This window comes from Lactuca sativa, chromosome 4 (genome assembly GCF_002870075.4).
Source record: "Lactuca sativa cultivar Salinas chromosome 4, Lsat_Salinas_v11, whole genome shotgun sequence".
NCBI lineage: Eukaryota > Viridiplantae > Streptophyta > Magnoliopsida > Asterales > Asteraceae > Lactuca > Lactuca sativa.
Genome location: NC_056626.2, coordinates 331,095,934 through 331,113,859, shown reverse-complemented (window position 1 = coordinate 331,113,859; position 17,926 = coordinate 331,095,934). Strand labels below are relative to the sequence as shown.

The 17,926-nt window shown below is 36.6% G+C and overlaps 1 protein-coding gene across 1 annotated transcript; it reads left to right on the top strand.

The window, feature by feature from the left end:
• Window positions 1-12,927: 12,927 nt before the first annotated feature.
• Window positions 12,928-17,207, top strand: LOC111901835 (T-complex protein 1 subunit zeta 2). Its single transcript, XM_023897692.3, has 16 exons — window positions 12,928-13,084; window positions 13,176-13,317; window positions 13,426-13,489; window positions 13,809-13,944; window positions 14,043-14,194; window positions 14,623-14,670; window positions 14,772-14,864; window positions 14,953-15,059; window positions 15,143-15,257; window positions 15,637-15,720; window positions 15,827-16,031; window positions 16,137-16,231; window positions 16,331-16,399; window positions 16,488-16,595; window positions 16,678-16,796; window positions 16,936-17,207. The coding sequence occupies exons 2-16, from the start codon at window positions 13,184-13,186 to the stop codon at window positions 17,009-17,011; spliced, it is 1,605 nt and encodes a 534-aa protein (XP_023753460.1). The 5' UTR covers window positions 12,928-13,084; window positions 13,176-13,183; the 3' UTR covers window positions 17,012-17,207.
• The last annotated feature ends 719 nt before the right edge of the window (window positions 17,208-17,926 follow it).

Sequence of the window (17,926 nt, the reverse complement as noted above, 5' to 3'; positions counted from 1 at the left end):
CCCGTCGGCTAATAATCGACCGATCTAAAATTCAGATTTCGGGCTGTGCACTGCTATGCTAAATCTTAGAAAAATCATAACTTCCTCATACGAAGTCAGATTTGGGCGTTCTTTTTATCGATGTTCTTAGTTTAACATATTCTACGACTTTCGTTTAGATCGCTAAGGCTAAAACTCGCTCTATCGTAAATTCACTATTTACGCTTATCGGTATCGTGTCGGTCCCGTCGCGAAACTTCAACGGGTCATAACTTCTTCGTTATAACTCGGTTTTCGGCGTTCTTTATATGTACGAAAACCTTGTAACATACTCTACAACTTGATTAAGATTATTTATTCTAAATAATCTTTTGTCGAAAAGTCGTTTTCGACCCCTATTGCCTCTAATTTGACTAGCCCAGATTTGCGGGCGTTACAATTATCTCCCCCTTAGGATGATTACGTCCCGGAATCATCAACGAAACAGGGTCGTATTATGACTCCATACGTCATCTCTTCATCCTAGGTAATAATTATAACTTCTACATTCCTTCGATTCTATCTCTTAAACTCATTGACTGTAAGAGTACTCGATCGTGCACCTGCTCTCTACCTCAGGTTAGACTCCAAATTATGACCTTCAAGTCACAATCTCGATCCTTGCTGGATACGGACTTGAGATAAGTTCTTTTATTACTACTATAGATCGATGTGTCATATTCTAATGACCTATCATCGTATGTTGCAACACTTAGACTTAGGTCTCTTAGAGTTAAATTCTAAAACAGACTATGCCTTCCTTCATGTTCTAATGTGATATAATCACACTTTAACATTAGGCATTTCTAGCCACCAACTTCTTTAACAACGAGTGTGATACTTCTATTGATCGCTTTGATTTCAACCGTTTGGTTTAAGTCGGACGCTACATCAAACTTGGTTCTCTGAACCACACAACATACTCATCGTAGTCGGACTCGATTCGATATGACCACTAGGGTCGGAATATCAACAATCTTCTTAGTCATTACCGAAACGATGGTAACAACACACTTGAATAAAACGAAATCAATTACTAGCTTCTTGGTAACCTTGTGACTTTCCCTGATCCAAGTGTGAGTCATGTGCTTCCGGTAGTATAGGCCTCTACTACCATTCACACCTACTCATACTCGTCCCAAGTATTGTCTCGCAGTTTCCCAAGTCACCATGCAGCAAATCAACTTAACACATCAGATAACGAAACAAAGGTTTTATATTATTTCTTGAAATGATTACATAGGTGTTCAAGTTCACCCTAGGCTATGCCTCTAATAGGCTACATCATACAATACTATGGCTACTGCATAACTTGATCTTCGGATATGAAGTCCTCATCCTTGATTCCTCGCACGGTTTTCTGCTTCGTCGAGGATCATGTGAAATGCCCTTGGTTTCGGCGGTGCATTTGGTCTTGCAGCTTCGTTTTTCTTTGGACAGTTCTTTGAAATATGCCCATCATTTCCACATTCGTAGCACTTCTTGTTTTCGAATGTACAATCTCTGGAATAGTGACCGGTCCTACCACACTTATAGCACGTCACTTCACCATCGCATCTTCCGAAGTGTTTCTTCTTGCACTTCTCACACCACTTGGCTTCATTCCTTCGGTCGTCCAGGTTAGACTTCGAGAACTTTCCCTTATTATCAGGTCTTGAGGATCCTTCCGACTTCCTCTTCTCACCAACTTCAACTTTCTCCAGACCCTTTTCCCTTATTTGGGTCTCAACATTCTTGGCTGCCCAGATGGCGGCTTTCAAAGTGGTTGCTTGTTTGACCATTGGACCAAAGTCTGCTGGTAATCCATGGGCAAACTTATTGACCTTGGAGAGTTCAGTTGGAACTAGATAAGGAACAAGCTTCATTTTCTCCGTAAAACTTGCAGCATACTCGATGACACTCATCTTTCCCTTCTTTAGATTCTGAAACTCGTTGTTGATTTCCAGAAGATCCTGTTCAGAGCAGTACTGCATTTTTAGCTGCACCAGAAAATCCTCCCATGACATCTTGTTCGCTTCTCCTTTGGGCATCGAATCAGCTAGTAGCTTCCACCAGCTTAGTACTCCAGATTTTAACAGAGGAACCACGAGAGCGGTCTTTTGCCTGTTGCTACACTCACAACTCTCAAACATCGTCTCCATCTCGGAGATCCAGTTTATGACTTCCACCGGCGTCGGGCTTCCAGATAGACTCGGTGGTTTGGACGCCATGAAATCCTTGTATTTGCATCCACGTCCATCATTTCCTCCATCCTGGTGGTTTTGCTTAACCATTGGTGGGTTGGCTTGACCAACAGTCCCACTGTAGTTTCCCTCCTCAGTCTGCCCCTCGTTCAACTCGGGCCGTTCGATCTGAATGGTCGCTTCCTCTCGATTTTGCTGGAGCAAACGCCTGGTTTCCTCCATTTGACGATCCAACATCGCTTGGATCATCGCTTGCACTCCGGCCATTGTGACTGGCTCAGTAGTGGCTTCCATCACCGGTATTTGCTCAATCACTGGGGGTTGGTTTCTGTTCCCATTTGCATTTACGTTTCCACTACGGGTTCTTACCATCTTGATCTATACACCTAATGAGGTGAATCTAGACCTTTACTTAGGATTGACGTTTAAATCATCCTTATCACTCCGAAACGTTTACATGCTAGTTCTAATATCGTAGTCGTACGTTTAGAATCCTAAACACATAAGGTTTCCAGATCCGGTCGGCAACAGACCATAGATCCGATCAAACTATAGCATAACAAATCATTTAGCACATAAAAGCAATTTAGGCATCATTCCTAAAATAAGCTAGTGCTCACACCTCACAATCATCGCTTAGCATTCTAAGTTTAAGTCTAGAAATAAATCCATATTCCTAGTTCGCTTAAACTAATGCTCTGATACCAACTGTGACATCCCCAAAATCACGGCCAGAAAAGACCGATTTTTGTTTATGCTTTATAAAAATCAGAGTACTTCATTTTATAAAAATGTTGCGGAATTTGTTCCCAGAAAAACACGATAAATACGTTATTAAAACATTTTCGAAGAAACGTATTTATTTCATTTTAAAACGTTTGGGATGTCATTGTTAATACAGAAACATAAGCATAAACAGAACTTACAATTATTTACACTAGTGATCTACATCTCTTTAAATCTCTCAGTGTAATGTCACTTCATATCGTCACCTGTGATGTAAATAAACTGAGTGGGTCAGGTTGGGAAACCTGGTGAGTACATAGGGTTTTCAACCCACAATAATATAGTTATTATGTTTAAACAATCAAACAATCAACCCAATTACCCATCCCCGTTATCTTCTTTTAGTCTTCCCTAAAGATATTATCTCGAGGGTCATCTCTTATATCATATTTACTTTTCATCTCCTTACATCGTATTTCCTTATATGATTGTTCTTACGAACTTTACCTAAGGATCATCGCCTACATTGCATAGACAATACTAATCCGGGGATTACTCCCTCAATATGTGTCTAGCAAGAGTTAGGGTATCATCGCATGATTACGCAGCCACAACATCGCCTGGACTTGTAAATCATGATAAGGGTTAGTCTATCATCGCATGAATACGTAGCCACAACATCGCCTGGACTCGTACTTCATAATAAGGGTTAGACTATCATCGCATGAATACGTAGTTACAACATCGCCTGAACTCGTAATTCATCACCTACAGGTTGCTAGCCTGCTGGTGTTTCCACGGGGTTGTCTATAATAGTCCGTGGTCGCCATCTATACTCTGGTAGATGACTACATCTCCAAATTGTCGGACAAGGTTGTAGTATCCTACATCACCAATTCATAGTCACCTATCTATCATTACCTATCTCTCATTATTTTATTTCATCACTCACCAGCTATTTCATCTACCCATGTTTTATCCCAACATATTTGTAGATATAAAATAAATATACAGTTTAAATCATTTAAAACATGTATAAATCATTCATCCAGCATAGACAACAAGTATTCAAACAATATGCACACATAGCACGTAATTTATATTAAAATACTTCATATCTATGTGTAAGATGAAAGGGACCATGCACTCACCTGAGTAGGTGGTGACTCAGCACTCGGGCAGCGCTTCGATACTCTCAAAACGATATTCCTTTGATAAAACCTAGTATCGGTACCACTAGGGTTTAGTTTAACGATAACCGCGACAAATTAATTAGTCCGAGTATTATTAAGCATTAATAATACTCGATATAACTCATAATAATAGCCCAAATAATTATTTTAAGGACCTAATAACATTCCTATAATTATTTGAAAGCTATATTAAAAATTGCGTAAGCGTAGCACACTTACAGCGAAATTTTATTAAAAACCGGGCTTCGCTGGAGCAGCGTTTCCGAGCCGAAAGCTTTTCTTCTCGGAGCCGTCGGGCGCTCCGGGGCTTTCTTCTCGTGATAGGGAGGTTCCCTAGACTTGGGAGGGGTTTAGGGAGGCTAGAGAGAAGTTAGAGAGAGAAAGAAAGGCTTATGGTGTGAAGAAAATATGAGGAGTTCACCCTTGTATTTATAGGAAGTGTATAGTAAAGTAGTCTCCAAGCTTCGTCCGTAACTTTTGCATACGAGCTCCGTTTTTGTCTGTCTTTTTACTGTTGAGTTCCTATTAATGAGATCTTCAACTTTCATTTAGACCTCGTCGGCTAATTCTCATTCTATCTCGGATTTACAAAACTGTATCAAATTCGCCGCGCTTGAAAAGTAGGGACTAAGCTTCGTCCATAACTTTCGCATACGAGCTCCATTTTTGTCTGTCTTTTTACCGTTGAGTTCCTATTAATGAGATCTTCAACTCTCATTTAGACCTCGTTGGCTAATTCTCATTCTATCTCGTATTTACAAAACTGTATCAAATTCGCCGCGCTCGAAAAGTAGGGACTAAGCTTCGTCCATAACTTTTGCATACGAGCTCTATTATCGACGTTCTTTATATCCACGCGTTGGTATTTATGAGTACTACAACTTTCATTTAGATCCCGTCGGCTAATAATCGACCGATCTAAAATTCAGATTTCGGGCTGTGCACTGCTATGCTAAATCTTAGAAAAATCATAACTTCCTCATACGAAGTCAGATTTGGGCGTTCTTTTTATCGATGTTCTTAGTTTAACATATTCTACGACTTTCGTTTAGATCGCTAAGGCTAAAACTCGCTCTATCGTAAATTCACTATTTACGCTTCTCGGTATCGTGCCGGTCCCGTCGCGAAACTTCAACGGGTCATAACTTCTTCGTTATAACTCGGTTTTCGGCGTTCTTTATATGTACGAAAACCTTGTAACATAATCTACAACTTGATTAAGATTATTTATTCTAAATAATCTTTTGTCGAAAAGTCGTTTTCGACCCCTATTGCCTCTAATTTGACTAGCCCAGATTTGCGGGCGTTACACTTACTAGCCTGAAAGTATCCGATTGAAGAGCGAATCTGATTAGTCTCAATGCTTTGATATTGCACTGAAACTTATCCTTTTCGTCTTGAGCAATATCTTTTACGTCCTTCAACAGATCATTATACTTTTTCTGAGTTTTAATGATTTTAGACGTTGCTGAATGAGCGAATGGTCCAGACACGATTGCTTCCCAAATAAGATATCCATTGTCTTCAGATCCAATGACATAATCTTCAAAGTGATGTGCCCAGACTTCGTAATCCTGGGTGTAAAGGATGGGAATCTTCGTCGTTGATCCAATGCTGTTTGAGATGTTTATGGGATTTGATTGTGACTCGTCCATGCTTGATCGTATAACCTGTTTGAAAGATCAGACTTGTAATATATAAGATTAGGGAAAAACAAATAAATGTTGAGTTACGTCAATTATGGGATGACGGCTCAATAAATATTAGTTAATGCGGCATAACCCTAATCGCAACCTTTTTCACAGAAAAATGTGTATGAATTACACAGCCTCCTGCTCTGATACCAAATGATAAGTTAGAAAACAAACTTAATGATCGATTAGATCTTCTTAACAGGTAATGCGATGAAGTAAAAACAGTAAATAACACAAGTATAGATCAAGATGTGTCGAATGATTAGACCAAACAATCCTCAACAAAGCTTGACTAAGAACTTCCGCTGTAGAGGATTTTAGGGTTACAAGAACGATAACAATAAACTTGCTGAATAATAACTCTCTGATCGTTCTATTCTATCGTTGCCTTCTAGGAGCATGCAAGCACCTATATATAAACTAAACCCTACTAAACTCACGGATGGACAAGCTCATACCGGAGATACATAATGGACTAACTAACGAGCCCAATAGACGCAATACATAACACAAAACACGACCCAACAACTTGTATCCCCCCCACCATCCTAAAAACATGAAAAAGCTTGAAAATGTGGGGGTATGAACTCACATTGAGTGAATTTGTGGGTTGTTTGAGTAAATGGTGTGAAGATTTCAAGCTTAAACTCTTGAATGGAGTTGATGAACTTCCTTGTAGGTGATATGTGACATCCCTTAATTTCTCGGCCAGAAAAGACCGATTTAATTTATGCTTTTTTAAAATAAAATCAGATAAATCCTTTTAAAAGATGTTGCGGAATTGGTCCCCAAAACAAAACATGATGAAGGTTTAGCAAAACCTTTCTTTAAGAAATGTATAGTTTCATTTCATATCAAAACCTCAGGATGTCATGTTCCGATACAGATCAAAAGCATAAACAAGACATTATAAGCCTTTAAACAATTATTTACAACTACTGACCTATAATCCAAAAATCTTTCGTCGTCCTCCGACTATGCTCGGGGTCCACTATGTAACACCGTAAAATTTCAAAACAATTTTTCATTTTAAAATAATCGTTTAATTCTTAAAACACTTGGCTTAAAATCTCATTCGTAATCGAATTACAAAACATAACTCCATTTTTACTTGCATAATAAACCAAGATCCTCAAAACATGACTTTTTCTCTGGTGTGTACAATCGAGTCGGTGTCGTCCCGTGATCCTGAGAGAAACCTGAAACACATAACACAAAACACTGTAAGCACGAAGCTTAGTGAGTTCCCCAAAATACCACACATAACACATATTAGCCACTCGAGGCTATAACTCTGTGGGTCCGTGTACCCTACTCTGTGAACCTTCCGGTTCTAACTCTGTAAACATGCACAGCATAAATCACATAGAAATAATGCAGTACAACACGTAACATACACAGCATACAAATACTCTGTCACGTAACTCTGGTTACCTACTCAAGGTAAAGTATAGTGAGAAGACTCACCTCGCGTATCTCGATAACTCGCAAATCCCGAAAATCACTCGCGCTCGATCCCCTGAGCTATAATCCTCCTATAACACAATATATCTCTAATTAACACTTTCATGACTAAGGTTGACTACTCCTGTCAAGTCAACACTGGTCAACGGTCAACTTGACCGGACTCGGCGAGTGCACTAGAGCGACTCGGCGAGTCTATACGTGTTCACTGACTCCCTAGGATCCTCTCTTGACACGTCGAGTACTCCCCTGACTTGACGAGTTCCACCTGGCATGAATCGCGGGGCCACCACGACTCAACTCGCCGAGTCTCAAGAACAACTTGGCGAGTTTCAGCTTGACTCAGTCCACCTGTCAACCCTCTCTGACTCTCCCTGACTCACTGAGTCAACCCTTAACTCGGTAAGACCACTCGCTGAGTGTTTATGGATAATCTTCATGCTACTCGCCGAGTCTGTTCTTCGGACTCGGCGAGTCTAAGCCATGCATGAACTCAAACTCACTCCTGAGGTCAGATCCGTTCCAGTAACTCATAGATCCAGTCCTTCCAAGCACATTTATCATGTAAAGTTACAATCTTGGTGCTCATGCAAAGGTCCAAAGGCCTTATTTGATGATATGGTCTCTAGAATGCTATTATAAGCTCATGGCCTCCATTAACACTCATAAAGCTTGAGGGAAAAGAGTCTCTGGACCTCTTTGGGTCCATATCTAAAGCATCAACACAAAAAGAGGCCAATTACTCCATGAATCATTCCACAAAGAAGCCCTAACTCTAAGATTTACACCAAGGGCTGAGAAAGGAATGAATGGTTACCTCAAATGAAGTCTCTGGACTCAGGAATCACTGGATTAGCACCTCCTTTGGTCTCCTCTTGCCTTGATCCTCTTTTATATGCAAAATCACCCACAAATAATCAAGGATATTCCTCTTTTCTCTCACAAAACGCTCCAGGACTCTTTTAGGGTTCTCTCTGGGGTTGGTGGCCGCAAATGACGGCCATAAGCCCCTTTAAATAGGTCTCATACCCTGAAATTTAGGGTTTCATTAAATAGCGTGGACTCGTCGAGTCCGAACGCGAACCCTTTCCCAAACCGCGATCATACTCGGCGAGTTTGAGTTCCAACTCGCCGAGTCTCCTCACAAAACACCAAAATTAAGAAGAATAAATAATACCTGGGAATCCGGGCCGTTACACACTACCTGTAACATAAAAAACTGAGTGGGTCAGGCTTGGGAGCCTGGTGAGCATATAGGGTTTTCAACCCACAATAATAATAAACTTATTAAGTTCATCAATCAACAATAACCCTGATTACCCGTTCCGGTTATCCTCACTTTACGTCCCTAAACATTTATCACAAGGGACCTAGCCTAAAGAATATCATCGGGATGGACACTATTGCTAAGGAGTTTCCTCAGCCATACATGTCCTAAAGGCAACTGTGAGGGGGATGGAGTACAACGAATGAACACCCAAGTTCATTAACACCTACAGGTTGCGGGCCTGGCAGCGTTCCACTGGACTATCTAAAAAGTCCGTGGTCGTCATCCAAATTCCGCTATATGACTGTATCATAATCACATCGAGGCCTCTCATCACTTTTATTTCATCACACATCACTATCTACCCATGTGTTACCCAACATATTTATAGATAAAAATACATATACAGTTAAAACTTCTATAAAACATCTATTCAACAATCACTTCAATTAAACAATCAATATAATTACACGTAGCACGTATTTTATAGAAAATACTTCATATATAGGTTTAAGATGAAGGTGACTACACACTCACATGATTTGATGATAATCGTGTAGCAATTCGTTTCCTAAAACGATCGTTTCTAATAAAACAGGGAGTTTTATTGAGAAATCGGGCTTTGCAAAGGTTGGGCTTCGAAACCGAAAAGATAAATTTTTCGGGCTTCTCGGGCACTTCGAGGCGTATTCCGGGGGTTATAATCGATACAGGGGCTTTGGGAATATTAAAATGAAAGAAATATGAGAAAATGGGTGAAAATGGACAATTTCTTAAAATTATCCGAGAAGGCTCGTAGCCTTCTATTTATAGGGGAGGCTTCTGATCGGACGGCTGAGAAGCTCCCAGGTGGCAGTAGATCCGAAGGGGGCAGATGGCTTCGCACGTGGGCTGTGCATGCGAGGGCCTCGCTGGCAACTCCTGATTGGACCGAAGTTCGGGTCCGACGAGGGAGGCTCGTGGCTTGTGCGAGGCTCAGATGCACGAGGAAAGAGGGCACGCTTCGCCTTCTCACTGGACCACTTCGGATGACTCAGCAGCTCGGATGACTCAGCAATATTTTGGACACGTGGCGCGTTTTGAGCGAGGGTGACGTGGCAAAAACGTGACTATGCGAGTTTTCTCGATTTTTGTGCAAAAAATTCTAAAATCCATAACTTTCGCATACGAAATATGTTTTTGACGTTCTTTATATGCACGCGTAGGTAAAATTATGCTCTACAACTTTCGTTTAGACTTCGTCGGCTAATTTTGACTTTAATTTTTATATTATTATTTTTAACATACCGGGGCAGGAAATCCGTTAAAAATTCATAACTTCTTCATCCGACGTCCGTTTTCGTCGGACTTTTTACCGTTGTACTGCTAATGACAAGACCTTCGATTCTCGTTTAGGTTGTGTTGACTAAAAATCACTCGATCTAAAATTTGAGTTTTTAGTTGTCTACTGCTAAGCTGAAACTTCGAAAAATCATAACTTCCTCATACGAAGTCAGATTTGGACGTTCTTTTTATACATACTCTCGGTTTAACGAGCACTACGACTTTCGTTTAGATTACTAAGGCTACAAAGTAGTTTATCAAAAACTCACTTTTTACGACATTCGACACCGTGCCGGTTTTGTCGCGAAACTTCGACAGGTCATAACTTCTTCGTTATAACTCGGATTTTGGTATTCTTTATATCCCCGTAATCCTTGTTTCGACCACTACAACTTTATGTAAAGATATCGGGCTTATCTAATATTTATTTTTGACGCTCATTTTAATTCTTAATTAATTAAACCCTAATAATTAAGCATAAAACACATAATTCACATAATATTCACATAATTATTTTTCATTTCTTCAAAATGAGTTATAAAGGTTAACCTAGACTATAACGTCAATATTAATGCCTAGCCTAGAAACACGATGATTACATGATATTATCCTAAGGGTTTAACACAGAATATTGTGTGTAAATAGGATGAAACTTACAATAAAATGTATGAATACACTAGATTAATAAGAAAATCTTACCAAATTACTAAGAACAAGCTCTGAGAGATAAATCCTTAGACGCTTTGTGCTTAATCTTGAGAGAGTTTATAGTAGAATGAAGGAATGAAAAATGGTGCGGATTTTGTGGATGATGATCTCGTGTATATATATATATATATATATATATATATATATATATATATATATAACATGAAGGAAGTGTGATAGGATGTTTGCCTAGTTACTTGTTGGTTAAAGTATAAATATTTGTTGGTTAATAAACTGCATGAGAAACTGATGAAATATCTAATCACAAAAGTCAACTAACCTTATCCTTTTACTTCTCTTAAACCGAAATCCCTTTGAAATTCCCTTAATATGGCCGAAATCCCAAGTGATTTCGGCCTAGACTTGTTTGATTTCGGCATGGATGTGTCCTAGGCTTGTGATTTCGGTTCTAGCCTCTTTTTATATTGTGATTTCGGTTTTGAATCCTTCATAGCTTGTGTTTTCAGCCTTAGTGGGGTACTAAGGTGGTGTTTTCGGCCTAGGGTGTTCTAGGTGTGAGATTTCGGCCTTGAGTGGTCCTAAGCAAACCGAAATATCAAAGGGTGGGGTACCTAGGCCAAAAATTATAAAACAATGTTTTGATTCCACGATTTATGTTTCAATCATTTGGCTTCACTTGCCCTTTAAGTGTTTACTATCAACATGATTTTTAAAGTATGCACATATACATATATATACACTTATACAAACGATGCCCTTTTGGCTTTCAAAGTTTTTGTTACAACAAGGTTTCATTGTGGTTGCACTTATACTTAGCTACATGTTAAACCTTGCTTAATCAAAATTTCCTACTTGTCACACAATAGGGCTTACAACCCCAAGGATTAGGGTTTTGGCGTAGCACACCTACGCTCGGTGTAGCTTAACCTATGCTCAATGTATGCCATTAAACCTCCGCAGAAGATATCCCACCTACGCTTAGGGTAGGGGACTATCCTATGCTTACCATAGGACATCAACATGCGAAAATTAATAATTTAATCTTTAAAGACTTATACCTAAAAATACGAGTGTTACAACTAATCATCTCATCTCAATATTAACATGTGTCTATCTTGCTAGTTCCAGAATAGGCATTAATAAAAAAAAAGCAGAAGTTCGAATCAACTACTGTAGTGATATTATGCTACTCTACTCTCAAGATAACACGAGACTAATTAATCAAGCAAGATTACAAGCAGTCAGTACATTTGAAGAATTTACCAAACACCTTGTTGAATTACCAAGAGATATAAAAAACAACTATGTCAGATAATCCTCAATGCACCACGACATCTTTGCCAATATTGTAAAGAAAATCTACAAGACTCACCAATAATGGAACAATGACGTCAACTATCAACCCACTATCATCCGAGGGGAAAAGATAAAACCAATCACCATCACAACATACTATCTCACCACTGCCCGTTAAAAAATTAATAATGTAGCGTGGTGAAATATATCGTATATCATAAGTATGTGAATAATAGTATGTCATTATTATGTAATGTAATTGTAAAGTCAATATGTAAATAATGCTTTAAAAATAGTTTGATATGATACCTAATAGTGATACTAATAGTAGTATGTATTCATGTGTCATTTGTTTAATGAGTTCAAACCAAGCCACATAAACACATACTATTATTAATGCCATTATTATGTGTCATATCAAATTATTTATAAGGCACTATTCACATATTGACTTTACAGTACATTACACAATCATAACATATTATTATTCATCATCACATTACATTATTAACTTTTACTACATTATTAACTTTTGACAAGTAGCTGAGTTAAATGATAAATGATGATGGATTATCTTTTTTGTCATAAGAATGCCTAAAGTTATACCCGCAATTTGAGTGATATTTTTATTAAATTTAAGTTTATAATAATTTTGTAGTATATATACACCTATTATATAGTGAACTAGTGAACGAATCTCCATACCTAATAAAAGAGTAGCACATTTGCCACGTGTCAACCAATTAAAGCTTCACATTAATTATTTGCCACTTGTCATTCTAAGGTTTTTCCTCATTAATCAAATTTCCACTAATTTACTCCTCCATTTTACACATATCAAACACGTCAACAAAAAAATTATTTGTAATATCTATTGCCTAATTTATTAATTTTTTTTATTATTACTCAATAATTATCTTATAATTTAATTAAAATTATTTTTATCTTTTTAATCCGTGATGCCGACGCGTTATATACATGTAGTGAATAATAATAAACCCAAAGATAAATCATTAAACTAGTGTAAGAAGTGTGAACTTTGATAGTAGGACGAAACGACGTCACACCGCTACTAAAAGAATCGCTAAGTAAACCATTCCACCAAAAAGAAGCCCTAAAAACCAACATTCTCCCACCGTCTCCCACTTCACTTCTGAAGAACTCCCGCTCCGACGCAGTTTTCTTCCCTCCCCTGATCTTCTTCGTCATCATCACTTCTGCAAGATCCGCTCTGCTTTTAACTAATCCAAGGTAACTTCTCGCTCCTTTACATTTCTCACTACCTCGCTTATACTCATCTCTCCTAACTCAACATTTGTGTTTCTATCTCCCAAAATATCAGGATCGAAGATGTCTCTACGGGTTCTGAACCCTAATGCCGAAGTGCTTAACAAATCGGCTGCACTTCACATGAACATAAATGCCGCTAAGGGTTTACAAGATGTTCTCAAGAGTAACCTCGGCCCTAAAGGCACCATTAAGATGTTAGCTTCTTATTTTCATCCTCCGTAGTTTCCGTGTTTGCTTTTTCTTAAACTATATCGTTGTTTTGGCTTGTTATTATGCTTACTGTTGTGTAAATCGTTTCACAGGCTTGTTGGAGGAGCTGGAGATATCAAGTTAACCAAGGATGGAAACACTTTGTTGAAAGAGATGGTATGTTCCTTGTGTATAGTGATCTAGTCATAGAACAAAAGTAGGCATATTTTTGCAAGCAGAAACGTTTGATCCAATCGAAAATGACATATAGGTATAAAAAACCTTTTTTTTTCTGAAAATACAGTAAGATACATTTAAAATTAAATACGAGTAAGGATTGAATCTGTAACTCAGAAACCTAAGTAAATATGCAAAATCAAAGCTACAATTTACATACCAACTCATTGTCCTTTGTAATATGGGGATTCATCTTACCTTTTGATGTGTTTTGGATTAATTTTAAACTTTGAACCTGAGATTAATTTCATGATTCCAGCAAATTCAAAACCCAACAGCCATCATGATTGCAAGGACAGCTGTTGCACAGGATGATATTAGTGGCGATGGGACAACATCTACAGTCATCTTCATTGGCGAGCTAATGAAACAGGCTGAACGTTGTATTGATGAAGGTTTTATTATCTTTCTAGCATCTTTTCGAGTTTGTTCAGTTGTTTTATGATTATATAAAATAAACTATGATTATTTACAATGTTAAATGTTCACACAGGGATGCATCCACGTGTTGTGGTTGATGGTTTTGAAATTGCCAAAAAGGCAACACTGGAATTTCTTGAAAAGTTTAAGACTCCTGTAGTGATGGGTGATGGACCTGATAGAGAAATGCTAAAAATGGTAGCAAGAACAACATTAAGAACCAAGGTTTTTATTTTATTTTATTAACTTGCTCTTTTTTTTCTTGCAGCTATATGCAAGAAATAGCAACAGACTCTCATTTATTTCTATGTTATAGCTTCCTACTTGTATTATTTTCATTACAACATTATACTTACACCCTTTTTTCCTATTAAAAGAATTGTATTTCAAAACAATCTACCAAATCATAGCATATTACTTCCATTTTTTCTTAATCGGACATTATGCTTTGAAAAATCTATCTAGTTGTAGCTGTAAAATTGCTATAACTGGATAGATTTTTCAAAGTATAGTGTTGTAATAGGATGCTATAATAAACAAATCAATGAAAGTATGCTGCTTTTTCTTCCACTCAAGTTTATGTTTGGTTGATAAACTGCATATTATATATTTATATTTCTAGCCTCTCATTCTTTTAAAACTTTTATGTGCAGTTGTATGAATCTTTGGCAGATCAATTAACTGACATAGTTGTGAATGCGGTGAGACTTCTACATTTATAAATCTACAACATAAATAAATCTATTAATTTTTTATAAAAGCATTTGATTATTTGATTATTTAATATTTTCTTGTTTTTTAGGTGCTCTGCATCCGTAAACCTGAAGAACCTATTGATCTTTTTATGGTTGAGATCATGCACATGCGCCACAAGTTTGATGTAGACACTCGTTTGGTATGTTAAAACTTGATTTTTTATAAATAAATATTGACATTAATCTTCTTTCTTGTTTTTTAATTGTTTTTTGATTATATTAAAATAGGTGGAAGGCCTTGTTCTTGATCATGGATCCAGACATCCTGATATGAAGAGGAGAGCTGAGAATTGTCACATCTTGACATGTAATGTCTCATTGGAGTATGAGAAAAGGTAAAATATTCATGTTTTAATATTAATAATGATGGTAAAATGGATATTTAAATATTAAATTAACCTGACAATTCTTTTTTCAGTGAAATAAATGCTGGATTTTTCTACTCAAATGCGGAACAGAGAGAAGCAATGGTTGTTGCAGAGAGACGTTCTGTTGATGAGAGAGTGAAAAAAATCATTGATTTGAAAAACAAGGTATATTCAATGTTGAATAAAAATATTAAATAAGTAAAAGGCTAAAGGGTAAAATGGTAAATTTCACTCTAATATTTCTCATGGTATTCAGTAGTGGATAGATGTTAAATAAGTAAATAGAAAAATCATTGCTTTGAAAAACATTGTTCTCAGTGGTGGATAAATATCAGAAAACTAAAGGGTAAAATCGGAAATTTCACATTCTAATATTTCTCATGGTTATTCATTGGTGGATAGATGTTACATAAGTAAATAGAAAAATCATTGCTTTGAAAAACATTGTTCTCAAGTGATGGATAAATATTAAAATAAGTAAAGGGAAAAGGGTAAAGGGTAAAATGGGAAATTTCACATTTTTAATAAATCTTTGTGTTTGCAGGTGTGTGGTCCTGATGACAACTTTGTTGTTATCAACCAGAAAGGGATCGACCCTCCATCATTGGATCTTCTTGCCAGGGCAGGGGTAAGTAAAGTAACTCATAAATATCCATAAGGGTATTTTGGTAATTTCACGTGGGGGAATGGGTTGTAACTAACTTGTAAAGGGTTATTTTTGGTAATTTTGACAGATAGTTGCACTTCGAAGAGCCAAAAGGAGAAACATGGAACGTTTGGTTTTGGCATGTGGTGGTGAAGCTGTTAATTCTGTGGACGATTTAGCCCCTGATGTTCTTGGATGGGCTGGACTTGTGTATGAGCATGTCCTTGGGGAAGAGAAGTATACTTTTGTTGAGAATGTAAAGCATCCAAACTCCTGCACAATCTTAATCAAAGGTAATTAAAGTTTTCATTTTTCTTTAAAAAAAAATCTTAATTTTGATTTTAGTTTTTTTTTTTTTAAATAGTGATAATTTGTTTTATTTTCTATTATCATTAAAGGACCAAATGACCACACGATTGCACAAATCAAGGATGCTGTTAGAGATGGCCTACGATCAGTCAAAAACACCATTGAAGATGAAGCAGTTGTTAGAGTAAGAACATGCGTTGACTTTTTGACTTTAATTAAATTGAGTTTTTTATGTGTAAAGCTTATATTTTGTAACATATTTATTATTTAATATGTATTTAAGGGTGCTGGTGCTTTTGAGGTTGCTGCCAGACAGCATTTGATTAATGAAGTGAAGAAAACTGTTAAAGGGGTAAATTCGACAATTTGTTCTCTCTATCATTTGTGGTCTTTTTAAATCCAAATATTAATTAATTTTTAAACTTTTTGTGTTATTTTAGCGTGCGCAACTTGGTGTTCAAGCTTTTGCGGATGCTCTTCTTATTGTGCCAAAGACACTTGCTGAAAATTCTGGACTTGATACACAAGACGTCATAATTTCTTTGACTGTAATTCCCATTATACCCTTGGTCTCTCTTTTCTCTTTTCCTTTCTTTTCATATAATAAAGTCTCTCGCTTGAATTGATTAGGGGGAGCATGATAATGGGAATGTTGTTGGACTAAATCAACACACAGGCGATCCAATTGACCCTCAGATGGAGGGCATTTTCGACAATTACGCTGTCAAACGCCAAATCATCAACTCAGCGTACTTTCTTATTTTCCCTTTTCTGTTTTAAATAAAAAAATGTATGTATATATATATATATATATATATATATATATATATATATATATATATATAGATTATTAGATTTAAGTTTTGTTTCCCTTTGTTTTTTTTGTAGACCGGTGATTGCATCACAGCTGTTACTTGTGGATGAAGTTATCCGTGCAGGGCGTAACATGAGAAAGCCAACTTAAAAGGTGTTTGTTTGTTTAGACTGTGGAGAGGCGTTCTCAAAAAGATTTTGATTTTGACTTTGTTTCCAGATTTTGACCAATGTAAGATGTGTTACATATTTTAGCTGTTGACTCTAGTAGACAACAGCTAATCGTATTATTTTGGGGTGTTATGTTTTATGTTTACGCAAATGGAGAACTTAGGTCTGTTTCTTCACTGCCAACTTAATTTCTTTGGTTCGATATTTTTCTTTTTTTGAAAATTTATGTTATACAACTTGGAAAAATGTTTACCTTGAAAAAGTTAATTCTGGAAGCCTTTGATTTTGGTGTTGGGATGATTGGTTGCAAAAATAATGAACATCGAAAATAAATTATAATTAGAATAATTGTTGTTGCTTTTCATGGAATAAATGAAAAACTTATTGAAAGTTTTAAGGAGAGGCTTTTACATTTACTTCAAATTGTTAAACATCGATTTTTATAGAAAAGCTTTATTTACAAAATTATTATTAAACTTTATAGAAGATGTTGCCAATCAATAAAGTTCTTTAGACATCTACACAAATAATAAAGTTCACAAAGAAAATGGATATGCTTCCAAATGTATTACTTTTATATAAGATATTGTCTACGGTTTATGTTTGTAGAAATAACTTTTTTGAAATTGAAGTTGTTAAAATAATATATTTAAACTACTACGACTTAATAAAAATTTGAGAATTAGCAATTTTGAGTATAAGTGAATGTAGCTTATGTGGAGACAAATCCTCTTTAATAAATCAAGGTTTTTTTTTTTTGCCACGTATCATTTTCTCATTCATTTTGATACTTTCATTTTGTGAGAATTTTAGAAATTTTATTTTCCACTTGAATTTTTTAGGGATTTCCATTTTCTTAAAATAAAATTCCATAAAATTGTAATGAGTTTTATAA

Coding starts and splice junctions, on each gene's coding strand:
- LOC111901835 (XM_023897692.3), top strand. CDS start 13,184: ATGTCTCTACGGGTTCTGAACCCTAATGCCGAAGTGCTTAACAAATCG. Junction 16,400..16,487: donor TGAAGAAAACTGTTAAAGGG/GTAAATTCGACA, acceptor GTGTTATTTTAG/CGTGCGCAACTTGGTGTTCA. Junction 16,596..16,677: donor ACGTCATAATTTCTTTGACT/GTAATTCCCATT, acceptor TGAATTGATTAG/GGGGAGCATGATAATGGGAA.